Source organism: Nelumbo lutea, chromosome 4 (genome assembly GCF_056320005.1).
Source record: "Nelumbo lutea isolate HS-2025 chromosome 4, American lotus-T2T, whole genome shotgun sequence".
NCBI classification, from domain to species: domain Eukaryota; kingdom Viridiplantae; phylum Streptophyta; class Magnoliopsida; order Proteales; family Nelumbonaceae; genus Nelumbo; species Nelumbo lutea.
The window spans coordinates 69,204,229-69,227,657 of record NC_142687.1 but is presented as its reverse complement, the minus strand read 5'-3'; the positions used below and the strand labels follow the sequence as shown (position 1 = coordinate 69,227,657).

Genomic DNA, 23,429 nt, shown 5'->3' with positions numbered 1-23,429 from the left:
AACTAATATTTAGTTTTTATCAGAAATGGCATACGGACAATTCACTAAATTGTTGAACGACAACAAACTAAAGGTCCCAAACTATGCTGATTGGTACCGTAACCTTATGCTGGTCCTGACATTGAAAAAACTGGACAAAATAGCTAAAAATCCTGCCCTAGAGCGTTTGGGTGATAGGGCTTCTGAGTCCCATAGGAGGGAATACGAGGAATGGGAAGAGAAAAATTCCCTAGCCTGCTGCTACATCATAGCCTCCTTAGATAATCTGACATAGTAACAGTTCAATCAGATCGAATTGTCCAAGGATATCTTGGATAGTCTAAGGACAATGTATGAAGAGCAGAGTCCTTCTACTCAGCAAAAGGTTTTGAAACAATTCACGACGGTATAGATGTCCAAGAACCAACAGGTTCATGACCATTGTCTCAAGATGATGGGTTATATTAATGAACTTGAGGCTCTTGGATCCGGGCTTGACCATATCATGAAGGTGGACGCCATCCTAAATTCTTTGCCTCCTTCCTCCAATCAGTTCATCATGAACTATAACATGAACAAGCTAAATGTTAGCACTCAAGAACTCAGCAATATGTTGTAGAGGGCTGAAGAACTGATAAAGAATGATGACACTTTGGTGCCACCAAGTTTACTTTATGAGTTTATTGTAAATGATGTACTTTATGAGTTTATTGTAAATGAATAAAAGTGCATATTTGATTCATGTTCCCTTGGTATGTTTCTGTGTAATACCCTTAAACTGGACACTTAATGAGACTTGTGTTAGTTTAAAATGTTCACAGCCGGTGGGTCGGTTTGGGGAGACCTATCCTGACAAGGCTGACACTGTGGTGCCACCAAGTCGGTTAAGTCGGTTGGGGTGGCTTGTCTCAGCTACTGGGGTGGCTTGTCTCAGCTACTGAAAGGAACATTTCCTTTCATGGAGTTTTCCATGCTGTATCTCTTGACTATTTTGTCAATATAAGCAGATTGGGATAATCCTATTATCCGTTTCGATCTATCTCTATAGAGTCGAAGACCCAGTATATAGGAGGCTTCTCCAAGATCTTTCTTGGAGAATTGTTGTGACAGCCATACTTTCACCGTAGTTAACATACTTACATCATTCCCAATGAGTAGAATGTCATCTACATACAGAACCAAGAAGGTAACCTTATCTCCACTGTGCTTCCTGTAAACACAGGGTTCATCCGGATTCTGCTCGAAGTCAAACGATTTGACGGCAGAGTCAAAATGGATGTTCTAACTTCTAGAAGCTTTCTTAAGTCCATAAATGGATCTATTAAGTTTACATACCATGTTTTCCTGACCTGCAGCAATGAAGCCTTGCGGCTGCTACATATAGATATCTTCAATAAGATCATCATTCAGGAATGCAGTTTTGACATCCATTTGCCAAATTTCATAATCATAGTATGCTGCTACAGCTAGCAGGATCCTAATGGATTTAAGCATGGCCACAGGCGAAAAGGTTTCCTCATAATCGATGCCTTCTTTCTGAGTGTACCCTTTCGCCACCAGGCGAGCCTTGAATGTCTCAACCTTACCATCGGGGCCCTTCTTCCTCTAGTAAATCCATTTGCAACCGATTGCTTTTACCCCGGAGGGCGAATCTACTAGAGTCCAGACTCCATTGGTCTCCATTGAGTCCATCTCTGCTCTCATGGCCTCCACCCACTTCTGGGAATCTATGTCCAACATAGCTTCCATGTAAGTCACAGGATCCTCCTCACTAGTCAAGGTTTCCACCAGGTAACTATCCTGGTCATAACCATAACGGACTGGTGGCCTGGATACCCGAGTGGATCTTCTAGGTTGGTCACTACCTGGAAATTGTAGGACATCTCCCACTGCTCCTGAGCTCTCCTCATCAAGAACAACTTCCTGACAATGGGTGTCCAGGATATAGTCGGTTTCCAAGAATTGCGCGTTACGACTGCAGAACACTTTCTGCTCACTTGGGTCATAGAATAGGTAACCTACAGAGCCTTTTGGGTAGCCTACAAATAGGCAACAATTGGTCTTGGATTCCAACTTGTCTGCACTCGTTCTTTTAACGTGTGTTGGACAACCCCAAATCTTCAAGTGTCTGACACTTGGTTTCTTTCCGGTCCAAAGTTCATATGGAGTATTCGGAACCGATTTGGTTAGAACCCGATTCAGCACATAAATCGCAGTCTCTAATGCGTAACCCCAAAAGGATGTGGGTAACTCTGAGTGTATGAGAAGCAACCGGACCATATCCAATAAGGTCCTATTCCTCCTCTCTGAAACACCGTTAAGTTGTGGTGTAGCAGGAGGAGCTAATTGTGATATTATCCCATTGTCCTTTAAGTAGTCCCTGAATTCGTCAGAGAGATACTCGCCACCTCGATCTGATCGAAGGGCCTTAATTTCTCTCCCTCACTGTTTCTTGACCTCTTGTCTAAACTCTTTGAACTTTTCAAAGGATTCATACTTGTGTTCCATTAGGTACACGTAACCGTATCGTGAAAAATCATCTGTGAAGGAGATGAAATACATGTGTTGATTTCGTGTCCTAACACTCAGGGGACCACATACATCAGTATGTATTAGGTCAAGTGTGCCCATACATCTTTTAGGCTTACCGTCAAATGGCCGTTTTGTCATCTTGCCTTGTAGGCAAGGTTCACAAGTGGGAAGATCTTCTACAGTTAGAAAATCCAAAGGACCATCCTTTACCAACCTTGTGATTCGGTCAACACCGATGTGGCCATGTCGATAATGCCACAGACACGTCGGATTAACTGTATCATGAGCTCTCTTCTTAGGGATTTCAGCCGACGTAGTTTCGGTTATGTTAGTTTCTAGAGAAGGATGTAGAACATAGAGACCGTTCTACAGTTCCCCGTATGCAATGAATCTATTGTTTCTTTTAATAGTAATCGTATTACTAAAGAAGACAGAATAACCATCTGCACACAGTTTTGATACAGAAATCAAATTTCTCCTTAAATTTTGCACATAAAGACAGTCTTTCAGTACAATTGTTCCTTCTCTAAAAATTAATTCCACTGTTCCTATGGCCGCGGCTGCAACAGTTGCAGTAGTCCCCAAGAAGAGTGTGACTTCTCCTTCACTCAGCCTTCTACTTACTTTGAACCCCTGCAGTGAGTTACAAGCATGAGTTGAAGCCCCAGAGTCAATACACCAATATGCAGAAGCTACCAACAAATTGGTTTCTATAACATAAGTTTCGAAGTTACCTTTCTTGGATTCCAGGTAGGCAGGACAATTCCTTTTCCAGTGGCCGGTCTTCTTGCAAAAGTGATAGGCATCTGATGCTTTGTCTTTCTTCTGCTTCTTGCTCTTAGTGGCTTTCTTCTGAGGCTTCATTGCCTTCCTCTTTCTCTTGCCTGTCTTGCCAGTTTCAACAAGCATGGCTATAGGCTCATCCTTTCTAATCAGTTCTTCAGCTCTTTGCAACATATTGCTGAGCTCTTGTAAGCTGACATTCAGCTTGTTCATGTTATAGTTCATGATGAATGGATTAAAGGAAGGAGGCAAAGAGTTAAGGATAGCATCTATCTGGGTTGCAAGGTCCAGCCCGGATCCAAGAGCCACCAGTTCGTTGATGTATCCCATCATCCGAAGACAATGGTCGTGAACTTGTTGACCCTTGGACATTTGTGCGGTCATGAACTATTTCAAGACCTTTTGTCGAGTAGAACAATTATGCTCTTCATACATTGTCCTGAGGCTGTCCTATATGTCTTTGACAAGTTCAATCTGATCGAACTACCTCTGTATCGGGTTGTCTAAGGAGGCAATGATGTAACACTGGGCAAGGGAGTTTTTCTCCTCCCATTCTTGATAGTCTCTCCTTCGGGCCTCAGAAGCACTATCACCCGGACGCTCCGGGGCAGGATTCTTTGCCACTTTGTCCAGCTTTTCAGAAGCTAGGACCAGCATAAGGTTCCTGTACCAGTCAGCATAGTTTGGGCCCTTCAACTTGTTGTCATTAAGCAGTTTTGCAAAAGATCCATTTGCCATTTTCTGATAAAAGAGCAAACATCAGTCCACAACCTAATTTGATTCATGTTCATTTCATAGACATGGATTTTAATCTACGATCCATTTCCATTTATTCGTCTCTGAGATTTCCCTCCTTTCTCAGTGATGGAGACTACGGGTTGTCTCTGGAAATGTGGGAAATCACATAGGGTGCATGGAGCCAACTGTTTCAGCTGCATAACCCCACCACCTTTCTGTGAAGGATCACATCCACTCATCATATGAGTTTTTCCTTTGGCCTCTGTCAGACAAGGTTCAGAGCCGTTTTCAGGAAAACCTTTCTGTCCAGTGAGTGCTTACCCATCATATTCGTGAACGCCAAGATACCGTGAGAGAGTTCCCATTTTCTAGTGAAGCCCCTCCCACATCGGTCTATGACGCCCCTATCATCTTATGAAACACTCAGGCAAGCCCAACAGCAAATGGATAGCCCATTTTCTGGTGTGTTTCCTCATTACTGAAGGACCCATCCTCATGCTAATGATGGAAGGCCTTTAGAGAGTTCATCATATGAATCTCCCTGTCATAAAGCCAGATTTCGGTGGGCCTTGAATCGGCTAGGGTTCCACATGTAACCTCTTAATGAAGTGTGGGGCCCACCATTGAGGGAAGTCATCCAATGACCAAAAGGGACATCATGGCAATGATGTGCATTCAGCCATGGTGTGCACAAGAGCCACTGTCGAATGAGCATGGGCCAATTACTTATGGCCCATGTACGCAGCACATCACACATCCATACATCACATGTAGGGATAAATTGATTCAATCAATTAATTATCTGTAAGGCCCGTGGGAAGCCCGTTAAAAATCCATAATATTAACCATTAACATTATTTAGGTATATGGGCTGAATTAGGGTTACTCAGTTCGGCCCATATAGCTTTATCCTTTAAAATGGGCTTTTGCAGTTTTAACTATTTAAAACTGGGCCTTTATAGGATGGGCCGAATTAACCATTTAATTAAATATCAATCCTCAGGCCCATTAGTGGGAAATTAGGGCTGACATTCAGCCTTGATTAAACCCTAGAATTGGTCCAAACAGTTTTGAACCAATCTCGGTTTGAATGGGTCTAGGGTTTGATTTTTAATTAAATCCTTAATTCAAGAAAATAATCTGAAATTAAATACTGATAAAAGGAAAAACAAGAATCAGTCAATCAGGGCTGTTCGTGAAATCCTTCCTGCAAAACAGAGGTTAGATCACAGAATGCAGTTTCACAAACTGCAAATCGCAGATAGCATTTCTCTCATCTGCGAAATCTCCTTCTCTGCGAAATCTCCTTTTCTGTGCCGCCAACTTCGATCCAAACTAAAATAAATAGAAATCCTATTTCTATTAATAATTACATCAGATCGAATACCTATACATTGAGTCTACAAAAAAAAAATATTTACTGACCCAAAAAAAATCAAGAACTGCAAAATCGCAGGTTCCCTGCGCAAACAAAGAATTCGATCTCCTCTTGTACGAACAGCCCATAAATCAAGAAAATTATAAAGAACAATTCTAAATAATAATCAGATTTATTTAAAATTAATTTCAGATTATTCGCCCATCTGTTTTGGGAACAAATTTCCCAAAAACCAAATCTGCGCAAATTGGGTAGAACGCCTTCTCCCTAATTGCGCAGGTTCAGATCTGAAATAGAATGGTTCAAGATTTGAACCTGGCTCTGATACCACTGAAAGGATGAGAGATCCATCCCATGGACGCCCAAAGATTGCGGAAAAAGGGGCAAATTTCAAAAATTTTTCCTCTCCCTTCAACTGGGAATCACATTCCCTATTTAGAAAATCATATTTTCAAGGATAAATCTTGAACCTTAAACTGAACCAGATCTGAACCGAAAGGAATGGGAGAGAATAATACCTGATACGGAGAAGTAATATCTCCCAACGAAGGTGTTCATGCCCAAGGAAGGATCCAAAGACTGCTCCCACTGAAGATGGCGCAGTGCAGGATGGAGCAGAATCAGCAGTGTTCTTCCCCAAGAACTCTGTCCTTCGCAAGAATCAGTAGAATGGTACGTGAGCACAGCTTTCTTTTCAATCCTTTCTCAAAGAACTAATGTCAAGATCCAATCTTGACTTCTCCCACAGCTGGAGATCGAACTGGCAAACAGGGCGACAAAAGCAGGGAGGCGGCAAGAGAGTATTCGCAGGGTGCAGAATTCTCTCCTCTTGATTTCAACACTAAAGAGGATCTGATGTGTTTCTTTGTCTCTCTTCTTCTCTTACGCTGCCAACCCCTCCTTCTTTTGTTAAAAAAAAAAGATCAGCTCCTAATCCCATTAGGAGGTGCTTATCCAAATCATATTTGGATCAGCCTTCTCTTCTAGTGATAAGGACAAACCCTTATCTTATCTGCAGATTAGATTAGCTTTATCCTAATCCCATTAGGAGGTTTCTAGATCTGAATCACATTCAGATCTGTACTTTCTGAGTGGATAGGATTAAGACCGTATCCTATCTGCTAATCCATCTTAGAATTTGCCCCTTTAATTAACTAAATAAATAGCCCAGTTCGAAATGGGCTTTAGGCCCATCAAGCTTATGCTCACTTAACCTTCCTAACTGCTGCCCAGTTGGGCTTCCTTGTATGGCATGGGACCCAAGCATTGATCTACACATCAGCCACATGGGTTCGGCCCAGCCTTTGTTACAAGGCCTGGTCGAATACACTGTTAAAGACAGTGCACCCCCTGAAACTCATCGAATGGGCTCTATGGGCCCAACACTTACCCTAAGTGGTCCCTGGGCCAAGCCACCTTGTAACACCTAGGGGCTGTGGGCAGATGCAAGATTAGCCCATCAGGTATTATCCTCAATGGTCTTACACTTAACCTCTCAGCCCATAATGATCTTACATTGCCCGACAAGAGAGGACCTCTCCCTTGGCTGCAAGGAACAGTGTTGCACTCTCCACTTATATGGATCCTGGGAATTAAAACCTTTTGCAAACATTTTAAAAACCATAATATATATACTTTTATATCTCATATAAAATATACTTTGCAAAACAAATCTCAACGGTTGAAATCGGCTGCCAGCAGTCTTGGTTTCCAATAGTGAGAGCGCATCCCCGATCATTACCTTTGTCCAACAAAGGGGCTGATCCTATCACTATGATCACCCACTTAGATGAATTCTCGGATTGTCCCAACATACCCAGGTTTTGACCCATGCTAAGGATCTCACTGACTGGTACATCAAAGACAACCCAATCCGACACCAAGTGCAGTATCATAATCGAGTCTAGGGGTCGGGTGTAACTTTCCAGTTTTGCCCATCAATCTCCAAGGTCCAGGGCAATACTGGAAATCTGGTCCAGTTCAAAGATTCAATTAATCCCACACTGTATGTGCCTAGGGTCTCACCCCGGTAGCTGAGACAAGCCACCCCAACCGACTTGGTGGCACCATAAGTGTCAACCTTGTCAGGATAGGTCTCCCCAGACCGACCCATTGGCTGTGAACATTCTAAACTAACACAAGTCTCAATAAGTGTCCAGTTTATGGGTATTACACAGAAACATACCAAGGGAACATGAATCAAATATGCACTTTTATTCATTTACAATAAACTCATAAAGTACATCAATTTTGATTGAAGCTAAGGGCATACAAAACTGTCTAACAGCTTTTGTGATGCTAGAGCTGGTCCGCCCCCCCCCCCCTTTATATAGCTGAGGGAGATGGTTGTTTTTCAACTTCTTCTAGGAGATTAACCTTAGCTTAGAATGTCCTGATCTGTTTTGATCTAATCCTATCCCATCTCTTATCTAGTGATCTAATCCAATCTTCTTATCTTTATAGGATTACATTCAAAACTTTAGATCTGATAAGACTCTCTCTCGGGAGATTACATTCGAAATTGAGACTCTTGGCTCTTGACTTTGAGTTGGGCAGCTTTAAAAACTTGGGCTGCTACAAGGCTCTTCTACGAATTGGGCTTCAATTGTGAAATGGGTCTGGCTACGAAATTGCTCTGACTTCCGGCCCGGTTTCATATTCGACACGGACCGAATCTGTCAAAGCCTAAAACATAAAATTTATTGGCCTTTCTTTCATCTTTCTGATGCCTCTTGAATTGTCCAATTCGCAGTCCATAATTGAGAGTTATTCCCAGATTACTGACTGTTGCCGAAACTGTGCAAAATCATCCAAATTGCCCTGTTTTCTTCAAATTGCCTTCTTTCTTGCCATGAATCGAAATACAAGAGTAATGAGTCCATTTAAGTGCTAAATAAATGTAAAAGAGTGAATATTAAGGGATAAAAATAGGGTTCTTTTTGGTCTCATCAAAAACCAATTTTTTTGTAACTTCTGCTTCCTGGTGTATTGACTTCGGGGCTTCAACTCATGCATGTAACTCACTGCAGGGGTTCAGGACAAGTAGAAGACTGAGTGACGAAGAGGTGATTCTTTACTTGGGGACTTCTGCAAGTGTTGCAGTTACAACCATAGGAACTGTAGAGTTAGTTTTTAGAGGAGGAATTATTGTACTGAAAGATTGTCTTTATGTACAAAATTTGAGAAGAAATTTGATTTCTGTTTCAAAACTATGTGCAGATGGATATTCTATTCTCTTTAATAATATGATTACTATCAAAATAAATAACAAATTTTTTGCATATGGAGAACTTGAGAATGGTCTCTATGTTCTCCATCCTTCTCTAGAAACTAACATAACCGAAACTAAGTCGGATGATATCCCCAAGAAAAGAACCCGTGATACAGTTAATCACACATGTCTATGGCATTACCGACTTGGCCATATTAACATAGATCGTATCATAAGGTTGGTAAAGGATGGTCCATTGGATTTTATAACTGTAGAAGATTTTCTAACCTGTGAACCTTACCTTCAGTGTAAGATGACGAAAAGGCCATTTAACGGTAAGCCTGAAAGAGGTACAGGCATGCTTGACCTTATACATACTGATGTATCTAGTCCCATGATTGTTAGGACACATAACCAGCATGTTTATTTTATAACATTTACCGATGATTACTCTTGGTATGGTTATGTGTACCTAATGAGACACAAATATGAATCCTTTGGAAAGTTTAGAGAATTCAGACAAAAGGTCGAGAAGAAGATCAGGAGAGAAATTAAGACCCTTCAATCGGATCGAGGTGGCGAGTATCTCTCTGATGAATTCAGGGACTACTTAAAGTTCAATGGGATAGTATCACGACTAGCTCCTCCTACTACACCACAGCTAAACGGTGTGTCAGAGAGGAGGAACCAGACTTTATTGGATATGGTCCGATCACTTCTTGTACACTTAGAGTTACCCACATCCTTTTGGGGTTACGCATTAGAGACTGCGATATACGTGCTAAACTGGGTTCCAACCAAATCAGTTCCGAAGACTCCCTATGAGCTTTGGACCGGTAAGAAACCAAGTGTGAGACACTTAAAGATTTGGGGTTGTCTGACACATGTTAAAAGAATGAGTGAGGACAAATTGGAATCCAAGACCAGTCGTTGCCTATTCATAGGCTACCCCAAAGGCTTTGTGGGTTACTTATTCTATAACCCAAGAGAACAGAAGGTGTTCTATAGTCAAAATGCCCATTTCTTGGAAGATGATTACATCCTGAACAATTGTCATCAAGAAGTAGTTCTTGATGAGGAGAGTTCAGGGATAGTGGGAGATGTCCCACAAGCTCCAGTTAATGACCAACCTAGAAGAACTACCCGGGTTTCCAGGCCTCCAGTTCATTTTGGCTATGACTAGGATAGTTACTTGGTGGAAGTTATGACCAGTGAGGAGGATCCCATGACTTATACGGAAGCTGAATGGATGAGAGATCCATCATATGGATGGCCGAACCCTGCAGGTAGGTTGGGCAAAATTTCAAAAATCTCTCTCTCTCCCATGTGGGAATCGCATTCCCTATTTTAGAAAATTTCATTTTCAAGGATAAATCATGAATCCTAAACTAGACCAGATCTGAAACCAAAAGGTAAGAGAGGTATATACCTGATACGAAGTAGAAATAACTCCCAACAAAGATGTTCAGGCCCAAGGAAAACGCCAAAAACTACTCCCACTGAAGATGACACAACGTATGGTGGAGTAGAATCAGTAGGTGGTTCCTCAGCAAGAATCGAACTCTTTAGCAAGAATTCGATGGATGGTGAGTGAGGATGACTTCAGATCAGTTTTTCACCAAAAACTAATATCAAGAACCTGATGAGTGCACAAATTACACATATTTTATGAGGTTTTATGCATGGTTTTTATGCTGGTTTGTGTGAGTTTTTAACCCAAATTAACTTAATTTTAGGACATCATAAAGGGAAACCAATTGAGAAGAAAGAAAGCATAAAATAAGGAAAAATGAGCTAAATTGAAGGTAATTCAGCCCAGTTGGAACAAAAGCCCAGCTAAGAGGTCAAGAGAAGGTCATTCGGCCCATGCAACCCATAATGCACTCTTTGGGAGATGCCCAAAGAGAGAGCCTAGCCGTAGCCTTCCAAGGGAGATTATTCGGCCCAGCAAGGAGGAGGCCCATTAGTAGCTCAAAAGCATCCCAAATACCACCACACTTAAGCTTTTGCTTGTCCTCAAGCAAAGACATCAGCCATAAATTGATCATCCCCCTTACTCTCACCATTTACTGGATAAATTTTTAGGAGGAAAATGCATTGAGTGGTCGGGAAAATTGTGTAAGTATTCTGCTCCATTCCTATGAATTGCCATTCTTATCACATACTTTAGAGCCAAGGAAGGGAAGAATATGAGATTCTTCAAGTTCCAACTTTCACTCCCATTCAACATGTAGATCAGCTCCTTGACTGCCAAAATTAACCATCACTTTGAGCTAGGTCTCAAATCTGTAATTGCACCTCATTGAGTGTTCAACTGCATTTTGTCCCTTTGAACCACAGCCTTCACCGAATTCTTTTCTTTTCTTTACCCCAATTCTTTTAGTGTGAGTGCATTTTATGCTCCATCTCACACGGGGTATTTTCTTCTTTCTTCTTTTTCTTCTTCTTTTTTTTCATTTCGTGTGAGTGCATTTTATGCTCCATCTCACACTTTCTTTTTCATTTTTTTTTGGTGTGAATGCATTTTATGCTCCATCTCACACTAGTCATAGGCTTGAGGCAGATAACAATACTCATATTCCAAGTTGCTAGTTTTACTATTCAGCTTGGAATAGCGGAGTTGGGACTAAACTCCTATCATAAACCACTAGTTTTTTCTTTTGCAATTGTTGAACCTCATACATTAACAATTCAGAAGTGAACTAGCTCGACTAACCATTAATAATGCAAAGTCATATTCAGCTCCCTTCCTCATGCATTATGCTAAGTTGGATCATTCACAAGAATAAAAGCTGACACATACAGTCGTCTCCCTCAACTCATTGTATTCCCTCTTTTAAATTCACCTAATAAACAACAATGATCTTAAGGGGATTTTCTGTTTATTTGGTTATGTCATTGCAATCATGTGTGTGTTGGGATGATTGAGGTGCATGACTATAGCCTCACTCCCCCACACTTAAGATGAACATTGTCCTCAATGTTCCTAGTGTTAGGGAGCAAAAATAAATCCAGCAAGAGGGGTAATTGCATGAAGAACATTATCATGTAAGGAGAGGGGTTTAGAGGACTTCTCTAAAGAGTATTCCAAATTCTACAATAGTTCTTTTGATAGGAAGCCTCTAGCTACTAAAACTAGAAAGAGAGATCAACAACTTATTCAATTAACATCCTAAGAAACAACTAACTAAACTCAACTACTAAAAATAAGAAAAGCAGAAAGCAAGTAAGACAATTTATGACTAAGCATCTGAATTGGGGTACCTCCCAATAACCTCTTGTTCTCTTGGGTTCATCATGGTGTTGCTTGGTAGAGTGCCCGGTACCCTTGCTGAAATCATTTGTGCCAACTGCCCAACTTGATTGTCCAAGTTCTTTATCGATGCTTCGTTATTCTGAAATCTTATTTCAATACTAGCTATGAACTTGGTCATCAGCTCCTCTAGGTTAGATTTTTGTTCCGACTGATGGATGTTTTGGGGGAAGGGCTTCAGCCCATGTTGATTTGGCCATGACTGATTCTGGTAGCCCCTCCATCCGGGGTTAAAGGCATGGTGTTATTGATTTCCTTACTACCTTGCAAAGTTGCCAACAAAGTTAACATGTTCTGTGGACTTCCTAAACCGATTGCCAACTTGGCATTCAGTGCTGATGTGGCCTCCCCCACACTTATCACAAGTCATGGACTACACATGCATGGCTGCCATCCACATCTCATCAATTTTCTTGCTAAGTGCACCTATTTGCACAAATAGAGCTGTATATGTGTTTACATTGTGAAGACCATGCTGCTTCCTCACTTGTGCTCTCTCTGAATGCCATCGATAATTATTGGTTGCCATCTCCTCTATAAGTGCATGGGCCACTTCAAGGGTCTTATTGTTGATGGAGCCCCTGGCTGCCGCATCTAGGATGGTCTTGTTGCCTTCGGTTAGACCATTGTAGAAGGTTTGCACTTGCAGCCATATAGGAAGTCCATGGTGGGTGACCTTCCTTAACAGCTCCTTATAATGCTCCGATGACTCATATAAAGATTCTCCATCTTGTTGGAAGAAAATGGTGATGTATTTCTCATCTTTGCTGTCTTGGATGGAGGAAAGTATTTGGAGAGGAATCGGCTAGCCATCTCATCCCAAGTGGCTATAGATCCGGCCGGTAATGAATTCAGGCAAGCCTTGGCCTTGTCTTTCAATGAAAATGGGAATAACCTCAGCCTAACAACATCATCACTCACCCCATTGTGCTTGAAAGTGTAAAAAATCTCTAAGAAATTGGATATGTGAGAATTCGGATTTTCATAAGCCATGCCACAAAACTGAACTGTGTTTTGGATCATCTGAATTATGGGTGGTTTGATCTCAAAGTTATTAGCAGCAATGGCTGGTCTTACAATGCTTGAAGCAGCCCCGGTAAGGGTTGGTTTGGCATAGTCCATCATAGTTCTTGGTTCAGTCATCACTTCAATTTCAGTTCTAACTTGTTTAGCAGCTCTAAGGCGGATGCAGAGGGTTCTTTTAATCTCCGGATCGTAAGGGACTTCCCTCTATTTCAGATTTGCTTGTCATAAACTGTAGAAGTCAAAGCAATAAAAAAGACTAATGTACACCAATCATAAATGTAAATAATCAAACAATCAGCAATCCTAATAAAGAAGTACTGTTAACCACTACTGTAGCAGCAATTTACAAGGAAAAAACTGAATGCTATCTAAAAAGAAAAGCTTCAAGCACAAGAACAATCAACAAGCTGAATATAGACAGATATGAAATCTGATATACATGATTGAAATCAGAGAAGTACCTTCTCAAATCAAGAAAACTGCACCCTACCGAGCTGATATACAAGATTGGATAAGACTAAAAGCATAATATATATACAGTCAATCGGAACAAAGAGGATTTTTTATCTCAGCCATGAAGGTAAATGTGCACATATCTGAACTGTACTATTTTCATTGAATATACATAACTAACAATCAGCTACATTACCGAAATTACCAAATCATAACATACCAAATCAAAAAAAAAAAAAAAAACTGCACACTACCAAATTTTTAACAGCAACCTAAGACAAAGCCAATCGACAAGAAGAACAGTCAGCAATCTCCAAAACACATAAGCTAGCTAAAAGGAAATAAAAAACAGCCTATATAATTCTCTCAAATCATAGAAATGACCTATAGACTCAAGAAACTACCCTCTACCGCAACAAAAAACAGCTATTTTTGTGTGTGCACAGATCTGATTTCTGATTTCAGCAATGAAGGTGTGTACGAATCTGAACTACACTATTTTTATAGAGAAACTACTGAAACTATCTACACTACTAAAACTAGAACAGAAAACTAATATAAAGGCAATTAACAATAAGCAAGAAAACTACTTCTATCAGCAAAGGAAGTTACTCTATCTATAGATATGAACCTAATATACAGAAGAAAAAAAAAATCAGATTAACAGTGGTTTTGCACACTACCGAAGCAAGAATAGCACTACCGAAACAAGAACAATACCTTAAACTAAAAGCATTCGGCAAGAAGAAAGAACTCACCTAATTCAGTAATGTAGGTTAGTGTGTGCAGATCTGAACTGTAATGTATAGACTAAAGATCAGCTACACTACTAAACTAGAACAGCAACCTATGTTAGAGAAAAGAAAATTACCTAAATCAGCAATAGAGGTTAATGCATACCAATCTGAACTACAATGTACAAAGTTAGAAATCAGATTAACAATGGCAAATAGTTCCTAAAATTGCTGCAATAAGTCCCCAGTTGAAGGAATGAGAGATCCATCATATGGACACCCAAGATTGCGAAATAAGGGTGGGGCGAATTTTAAAAATTTTTCTTTCCCTTCAACTGGGAATCGCATTCCCTATTTAGAAAATCATATTTTCAATGATCAATCTTGAACCATAAACAGAACCAGATCTAAACCAAAAGGAGTAGGAGAGGATTATACCTGATATGGATAAATAGTATCCCCCAACGAAGGTGTTCACACCCAAGGAAGGATCCAAAGACTACTCCCACTGAAGATGGCGTAGTGTAGAATGGAGCAAAATCAGCAGTGTTCTTCTCCAAGAACTCTGTCCATCGCTAGAATCAGTAGGATGGCACGTGAGCATAGCTTTTTATCAATTCTTTCTCAAAGAACTGATGTCAAGATCAAATCTTGACTTCTCCCACAATTGGAGATCAAACTGGCAAACAGGGGCGGCAAGAACAGGGAGGCGGCAAGAAAGAATTCGACAGGGTTGCTTAACTCATTCTTCTATGTGATTTCAGCACTAAAGAGGATCTGATTGTGGGTGTTCTAAAGGCTGCCACCCCCTTCTTCTTTTGTTAACCTAAAGGATCAGCTCTGATGTGTGGCTCATTGTGACACTAGCAAGTGCACTAGCCGTTCAAGTAATAAAGTAGTGAGTGAAGTATCGTTCTCATGAGGATTTAGGAAACAATTACCAATACTAAATTGAGCACTTCTTATCTGATCAACAAATAAATCAAAACTCTAATGAAAGCTAAGAAATCCTAAATTAAAATCTATCTAAATCATTGGTCCAATTGCCTTCAAATCAGGTTAGAAGAGTAAGCAGTAAATGTCAATCTCAGAATTCAGCAATCTATCAATTTGGATCATTCGAATGAATCATGATTGAGCCTTGGTTTGGTGAAACCCCAAGGTCATGAACAGCCTCTCTCAAGCGCATGTTCATCCTATGCATGAGTGACGGTTCTTCTATCTCTAGCAAGAATCTAATCCCCATGCATGCATTTCTTCAAACACTTCTAAGGCATCAATTCAAATCTGAATTGATCACCAAATGAATTGTGCAAGTTATCTCTAACCTTGCACTCAATTCAGTTCTTGAATAGTAGATCTGAATTCCTAGAGTCTCTCTCAAGCACTCTAGGAATTCCAAGCTGTAGATTAATTCGCCCAATCTGAAAATTGCAGATCTAAATTCTCTTTCAAGCAATTCAGATCTTGCAATCTCAGATCTGAGAATTCAGATCTGAGTTTTGAAGGTTAGTTGGCCGAATTAATCTACAATCACACCCTTATTCAAGAAACTTCAAGTACAATGCATGACCATTTGAATGAATCAAAAAGAATTAAATTTCTGAACTGAAATATTACAAGCTGAAATACATCAAGGAAGAATGGAAACAAGGAGAAAGAAGAAAGAACATATAACTAAGAAACTGAATTCAAATCAAAAGAGAATGAAACTACAAATGCTTTATTACAAAAGATCTTTGAATCACAAACCCTCAATTCGAACTCACCTTCTTCTTCTAGCTTGCTTGTCTTGAACTTCCTTCAGCCCTTCTTCTTCTTCTTCCTTGCGCCTAGCCTTCTTCTCTTCTCTTCTCTCAAGGTGGCCGAACCTCTAAGAGTGGGAGAGCCTTCCTCTCAAGCAATTGAACACCTTTCTCCCCTCCTAGAGGCCTCCTTATATAGTTTTTCAAAGGGACTCTTGCCCCTTCTTGAAGCCTCTAGAATGGGGTGTATTACACCCCTCATGAACCTTCTAGAGTGCTCCCTCCTTCTCTTCAAGAAACTTCTAGGAGTTGCCTCCCCTAGCTCCCTTTGGGCTGCTATTTGGGCTACAACTTAGCTTGCTTTTGAGCTCAAGTGGGCTACACTCTAGGTTGTTATTTGGGCTAAAAATGGGCTGGGCCGAAATTTCCTTCTTGCTAGGCTTCTTCCCTTGGATTTTCCAAAGAGTTTCACTTGCTCTTCTTGGGCCGAATGAAATTCTCTTGCTCTCATGGCTGGGCCGGGCTGAACTTGATAAATTTTGGGTTTTCTTTTCTTGCTTTTGCCTTCTTTTTGTTGATTTGGCTCCCCCTGAAATCTTTCTTGCAATCAAGCTAAAATAGGGCAAAATTTAATTAAACTATCATAAAATTTCATGCAAAAACCTCATAAAATATAGATAAATTGTAGGTTCATCAAATACCCCCACACTTAAGCTTTTGCTTGTCCTCAAGCAAAGACATCAGCCATAAACTTAACATTCCCCCCTTCTGTTCTCACCATTTACCTGGTGAACTTTTTAAGATAGAAATGCATTGAGTAGTCGGGGAACTTTTGTAAGTGCTCAACTCTTATTCTTGTAAATTACCATTTAAGATATGTATCAGATCCAAGGAAAGGGGAATATGAATTTCATCATAGTCTAGCCTTCACTCTTAATTCATATATAAATCAGCTCCTTAATTGTCAAGGTTAATAATCTAATTTCACTAAGTTTCACATCTGTAACCAAATCTCAATGAGAGTTCAACTTTAGAGTGCCCCTTTGAACCTCGGTTGTCACCACAATTACTTATTTCTAAGGGTGAGTGCATCTTATGCTCCATCTCACCCTTTTCTTCTTCTTTTTTTTTTTTTTTTTTTTTCGGTGTGAGTGCATTTTATGCTCCATCTCACACACTTTTCTTTTTCTTTTTTTTTTTTTTTTTTTTTTTGGTGTGAGTGCATCTTATGCTCCATCTCACACTGGTCACTTACTTGAGGTAGGACTCATGTTCTGAACTGCTAGTTTTACTATTCAACTCAAAATAGCGGAGTCAATTTGGGCTTTTGTCCTTCTTTGCAATTATTGAACCTCAAGAATTAGCACTTCAGATGTACACTAGCTCTCTTGACCATTAACCATGAAATCAAGGGCTTCCATACACATGAAGATAGTTAGGGCTAGTCATGCTGAAAAGCATATTCAGCTCCCCTTTTCTCATGCATAAATCAAATTGGGTCATTCACAAGAATAAAAAATTAACAAGTACATCAGTCTCCCTCAACTCATTGAATTCCTTCTTAAAAAAAAAATCATCAAATAAATAGTAATGAACTTGAGGGGTTCCAGTCTTTTTTTTTTTTTTAGGTTATGTCATTGCCTGCATATGTGTGTTGGGGTGCATGAGGTGCTTGGTTTCAACCCCCATACCCTAGCCTCGGGCTCACTCCCCCACACTTAAGATGAACATTGTCCTCAATGTTCGTAGTGTTAGGGAGTCACACTTGCTAGAGCAAACTGAAGAAAAGAAAATGATGAACTGAGTCCTTAAAGAATTGGAATTTTGAGAAAAAGATCTTTATTTTACTAACTAATATTCTAAAAAGATAAATGACAAAAAGATTCCTTAACTTGTTCATGAGCAAGCATAAGAGATTATTGGTTATCTAGATAAACAGTGGATGGAGGGGGTACAGTACTGCCCATTAAATATGGTTTCAGGCGCTGACCATTTACTTTAAACGTGCCCTGAACCGGGTGGGTGAGTTCTATAGCCCCATGGGGAAAAACCTGTGAAATGGTAAAGGGTCCAGACCACCTGGATCTCAGCTTACCTGGAAACAAGCGGAGACGGGAATTATATAACAATACCTGTTGGCCTACATAAAAGTCCCGTCTCAGCAAGTTCTTATCATGCCAGTTTTTTATTCTTTCTTTATAAACTTTGGCATTCTCATAGGTGGTAAGTCTGAATTCATCCAATTCATTCAATTGCAACCGCCTTTTAGCCCCTGTGGCCTGAATGTCAAAATTTAAGAATTTAAGAGCCCAATAGGCCTTGTGTTCCAATTCAACTGGTAAATGGCATGCTTTACCAAAGACTAATCTGTAGGGGGACATGCCAATGGGTGTCTTAAATGCAGTTCTGTATGCCCATAATGCATCATCTAATTTGATGGACCAATCTTTTCTGGCGGATTCTACGGTCTTTTCCAAAATTCTTTTGAGTTCCCTGTTAGCCAACTCCACTTGGCCGCTGGTTTGAGGGTGATAAGGGGTAGCTAATTTATGTGTAATTCCATATTTCTGCATTAACCTCTCAAATTGGCTATTGCAGAAGTGAGTTCCCCTATCACTAATTATAGCTTGCGGAGTGCCAAATCGGGAGAATAGCTTCTTTAGGAAGTGTACCACCCTTCTTGAGTCATTTGTGGGTAAAGCCATGGCTTCTACCCATTTGGATACATAGTCAACTGCAACGAGGATGTACTTATTCCCAAAAGAATTCGGGAAAGGTCCCATAAAATCTATACCCCAAACATCAAAGATTTCACAGATTAAAATATTGGAAAGGGGCATTTCATTCCGTTGGGAAATGTTTCCCGATCTTTGGCATTTGTCACATGTGGACAAATACCGATGGGCATCTTTGAAGAGTGTGGGCCAATAAAAACCTGATTGCAAAACCTTGGCTGCAGTGCGACTAGCTCCAAAATGACCTCCTGCTTCTTTATCATGGCAAAATTGGAGTACCGACTCCATCTCCTCCTCGGGGACACATCTCCTTATGATCTGATCTGCACACAATTTATACAAAAAGGGTTCCTCCCACAGATAGTATTTTACATCAGAAAAGAATTTCCTTTTCTGTTGATATGAAAGCTTAGGAGGAAGGACTTGTGCAGCTAGATAATTAGCAAAATCAGCATACCAAGGATATGAGTATTTCTGTATTGAGTACAACTACTCATCCGGAAATTCTTCTCGAATGTTGCTGGTTATCTCCTCTTTTGAGCTTACCGTGTCCAACCGGGAGAGATGGTCAGCAGCCAGGTTTGCAGCACCCTTCAGGTCTCTAATCTCAATGTCAAACTCTTGCAATAAAAGGATCCACCTGATCAGTCTTGGTTTTGAGTTTTGCTTGGTAAGCAAGTGCCTTAATGCCGAGTGATCTGTGTGGACAACAACCTTGGATAATATCAGATATGAACGAAACTTATCAAGTGCAAATATTACTGCTAACAGCTCCTTTTTTGTGGTGGTGTAATTGAGTTGGGGTCCAGTCAAGGTTCTGCTAGCATAGTAAATTGGCTGAAAATGTTTGTTCATTCTTTGTCCTAAAACAGCTCCTATAGCAAAATCACTCGCATCACACATCAATTCAAATGGGAGGGTCCAATCTGGTGCTACCATGATAGGTGCATGGATCAATTTGTCTTTCAAGATGTTGAAAGCATGAAGGCATTCAGTTGAAAATTCAAAAGGCACTTCTTTCTGAAGCAAGGTAGATAATGGCTTGGAAATTTTTGAGAAATCTTTAATAAACCTTCTATAGAATCCGACATGTCCTAAGAAATTTCTCAAAGAACGAACAGATGTTGGGGTTGGCAATTTTTCAATTGCCTCCACCTTGGCCTTGTCGACTTCTATACCTCTTTGAGAGATCTTGTGTCCAAACACTATGCCTTCTTGCACCATAAAATGACATTTCTCCCAATTCAACACAAGATGTGTTTCTTTACATCTAGTAAGCACCTGTTCCAGATTATTCAAACATGCATCAAACGAAGAGCCAAAAACTGAAAAATCATCCATGAAGATCTCAATAAATTTTTCAACCATATCAGAAAATATAGACATCATACATCGCTGAAAGGTTGCTGGGGCATTGCATAACCCAAAGGGCATCCTTCGGTATGCAAAGGTTCCATATGGGCAAGTAAAAGTGGTCTTTTCTTGATCTTCTGGTGCAATTGGTATCTGGTTATACCCTGAATATCCATCCAAGAAACAATAATACTCATGCCCGGCTAGCCTCTCCAACATTTGATCCATAAATGGGAGAGGGAAATGGTCCTTCCGAGTGGCTTCATTTAATTTTCTATAGTCAATACACACACGCCATCCGGTAATGGTTCTAGTAGGGATGAGTTCATTTTTCTCATTTGGAACAACAGTCGTATCCCCTTTTTTGGGCACAACTTGCACAGGGCTTACCCAAGAACTATCAGAAATAGGATAAATGATCCCAACATCTAACAACTTAATTATTTCAGCCTTTACCACTTCTTTCATGTTGGGGTTCAGGCGCCTTTGGGGCTGAACGGAAGGCTTGCTGTCCTCTTCCATCAAAATTCTGTGAGTGCAGATTGATGGATTAATGCCTTTGATATCTTCTACCTTCCAAGCTATAGCATTTTTGTGTTCCCGCAGCACTCTTAATAATTTTTCTCTTTGTAAGGGATTCAGCGCTGCGGAAATTATCACGGGGAGATCTGATGGTTCCTCAAGGAAAGCATACTCTAAATGGGATGGTAATTGCTTCAGTTCAAGGGTGAGGGGTTCTTGGGGTGATGGCTTACCTGATGATCCGGGCAATTTGCCTAAGTTCTCTAATTTAAGAAACCCCTTTTCCTTGAATTGAGGCTTATCATTCAGGTATGCTATCATGAGGTTTATTTTTTCATTTTCTGCTTCTTCAAGTTCTCCCTGCTGGAGGCAGAGTTCAAGAGGATCAGTTATTCTACTTACCTGGAAGCATTCATCAATTGTCAATTCAATGGCATCAATCATAAAACAAGAATCATCACTAGAGGGTGCATGTTTCATAGCATCAGACATTTTAAAAATTATCTCCTCATCTTGTATCCTAAGGCTGAGTTGTCCTTGTTGGACATCAATCATTGCTTTCCCAGTAGCCAGGAAAGGTCTCCCTAGGATAAGCGGGACCTCCACATCCTTTTGCATGTCTAACACAATGAAATCAAATGGAAAAATGAATTTGTCAACTTTAACTAACACATCTTCTATGATCCCCCTAGGATGTCTAATGGATCTATCAGCCAATTGTAATGCCACTCTAGTGGGTTGGGGTTCATTCAACCCCAATTTCTTGAAGATAGAATATGGCATTAAATTGATGCTAGCTCCCAGGTAACATAAAGCTTTTTCAATTTTTAAACTGCCAATGGTACAAGGAATAGTGAAACTCCCTAGATCTTTGAGTTTCTGAGGCAGATTGTTCAGAAGGATAGCAGAACATTCCTCATTTAATGCAACTGTAGCCACATCTCCCAGTTTCCTTTTGTTTGCCAATAATTCCTTCAAAAACCTTGCATAGTGTGGCATCTGGGCTAAAGCATCAGCAAAAGGAATATTAATATGTAAACTTTTAAATATTTCAAGAAACTTACCAAATTCCTTCTCTAATTTTTGTTGCTTCAGCCTGTTAGGGAATGGAACTTGTGGTTGTTGGTGCATCCCTTGTTGTGCATTCACTTCAGTGTTGGGTTCAGCCAAACTTACCAAATTCCACTTCTTAAGGTAATAGCTTGCACCTGCTCTCGTGGATTCACTTCAGTGTTGCTTGGAAGAGTTCCCGGCAGTCTGGAAGAGATTAATTGTGCCAATTGCCCCACTTGGTTTTCCAGGTTTTTGATTGAGGCTTCCTGGTTCTGGAACCTAGTTTCTGCACCTGCTATAAATTTTGTCATCAGTTCCTCCAAATTGGATTTTGGTTCAGGCTGATGATAAGTCTGGTGGAACGGCTTGGAAATATGCTGATTTGGCCAGGACTGGTTTGAATGTCCCCTCCATCCTGGATGAAAAGTATGGTGACTCTGGTAACCCTGCTGTCTTGACGAATTGCTGACATAGTCAACTTGTTCAGTAGATGGTCTGAACTGATTGCCAACTTGGCAGTCTGTACTGATGTGGCCTCCCCCACACAATTCACAATTAAGAGGCTGCACATGCATGGCAGCTATCTGCATTTCATCTATTTTTTTACTGAGTGCTCCTATTTGTGCAGATAGTGCTGTATAAGTGTCAACATTATGCAAGCCTTGCTGCTTCCTAGTTTGAGTTCTTTCCGAATGCCATTGATAATTGTTGGCTGTCATTTCCTCAATAAGTGCATGGGCAACCTCAGGAGTTTTATTATTTATGGATCCTCCGGCTGCAGCATCTAATATAGTCTTATTTGAGTCAGTAAGACCATTATAGAAAGTCTGCACTTGCAGCCAAATGGGGAGGCCATGGTGAGGAACTCTCCTTAACAGCTCCTTGTAATGTTCCCATGACTCATATAAAGATTCCCCCTCTTGCTGAAAAAAAGTAGTGATGTCATTCCTCATTTTAGCAGTTTTAGAAGGGGGAAAATATTTAGAGAGAAAACGGCTGGCCATTTCGTCCCATGTGGCTATAGATCCTGCCGGTAATGAGTTCAACCAAACTTTGGCTTTATCCTTCAAAGAAAATGGGAATAACCTCAGCCGGATGGCATCATCACTTACCCCATTGTGTATGAAGGTGTCACAGATTTTCAAGAAGTTAGCAATATGGGCATTCGGATCCTCATGGGCCATACCACAAAACTGAACCGTATTTTGTATCATTTGGATTATGGCCGGTTTAATTTCGAAGTTATTGGCAGCAATAGTTGGCCTGATAATGCTAGAGACCGTCCCGGTGAGGGTGGGCTTGGCATAATCCATCATAGTTCTTTGTTCAGCCATTTCTTGTGCTTCTTGTCTGACTTGCTTAGCAGCTATCAAACGGACACGGAGAGTCCGTTCAATCTCCAGGTCGTAAAGGATCTCTTCCAGTTCAGGTCTGCTTGTCATAAATTGTTAAAGTCAAAGCAATAAAAATGCCAATATTCACAAAAGAAAATAAATAACTAATCCTATCACACTGAAAATGTAAAGTGAATTATTGAAATACAAAACCTACATTCTATCATGAATAAATGAAGCCGATTATACTAAAAGCAGATTTAAACCAATCATCTTATTCAAGGTTCCTTTATCTACATCCATCGATTGCAACATCTGAATTCAGACCCAATTTAGATCTGAGTTCAGATCTACAAGTCTTTGGTATTGTTAGTCTAGAGAAATTAATAAATAATAATTCAGATCTGAGCTGGATATCTCATACACACTCATTGGTATACACTACAATATACATCCATTAAGGTTGGAATCAATTCTGTGATGATTTAGGGCTGAAATCAGATCTGATCTAAAAAAAAAAAAAAATTTAAAAGGATCTGA

The 23,429-nt window shown here is 40.3% G+C and overlaps 1 protein-coding gene and 1 non-coding gene across 2 annotated transcripts in view; one reads left to right on the top strand and one right to left on the bottom strand.

The window, feature by feature from the left end:
* Positions 1-12,307: 12,307 nt before the first annotated feature.
* Positions 12,308-23,429, bottom strand: part of LOC148860995 (uncharacterized) — a 167,140-nt gene continuing 156,018 nt past the window's right edge. Inside the window, exons 7-8 of the mRNA XM_088984998.1 lie at positions 12,830-13,164; positions 12,308-12,701 (exon numbers count right to left, since the gene is read on the bottom strand). Of these exons, the coding sequence (XP_088841124.1) occupies positions 12,308-12,701; positions 12,830-13,164 (729 nt within the window). The remainder of the gene's footprint in view (positions 12,702-12,829; positions 13,165-23,429) is intronic.
* LOC148860997 (small nucleolar RNA R71) lies at positions 22,405-22,511 on the top strand. Its single transcript, XR_016095200.1, has one exon. It is a non-coding gene; the product is annotated as a small nucleolar RNA R71 (small nucleolar RNA).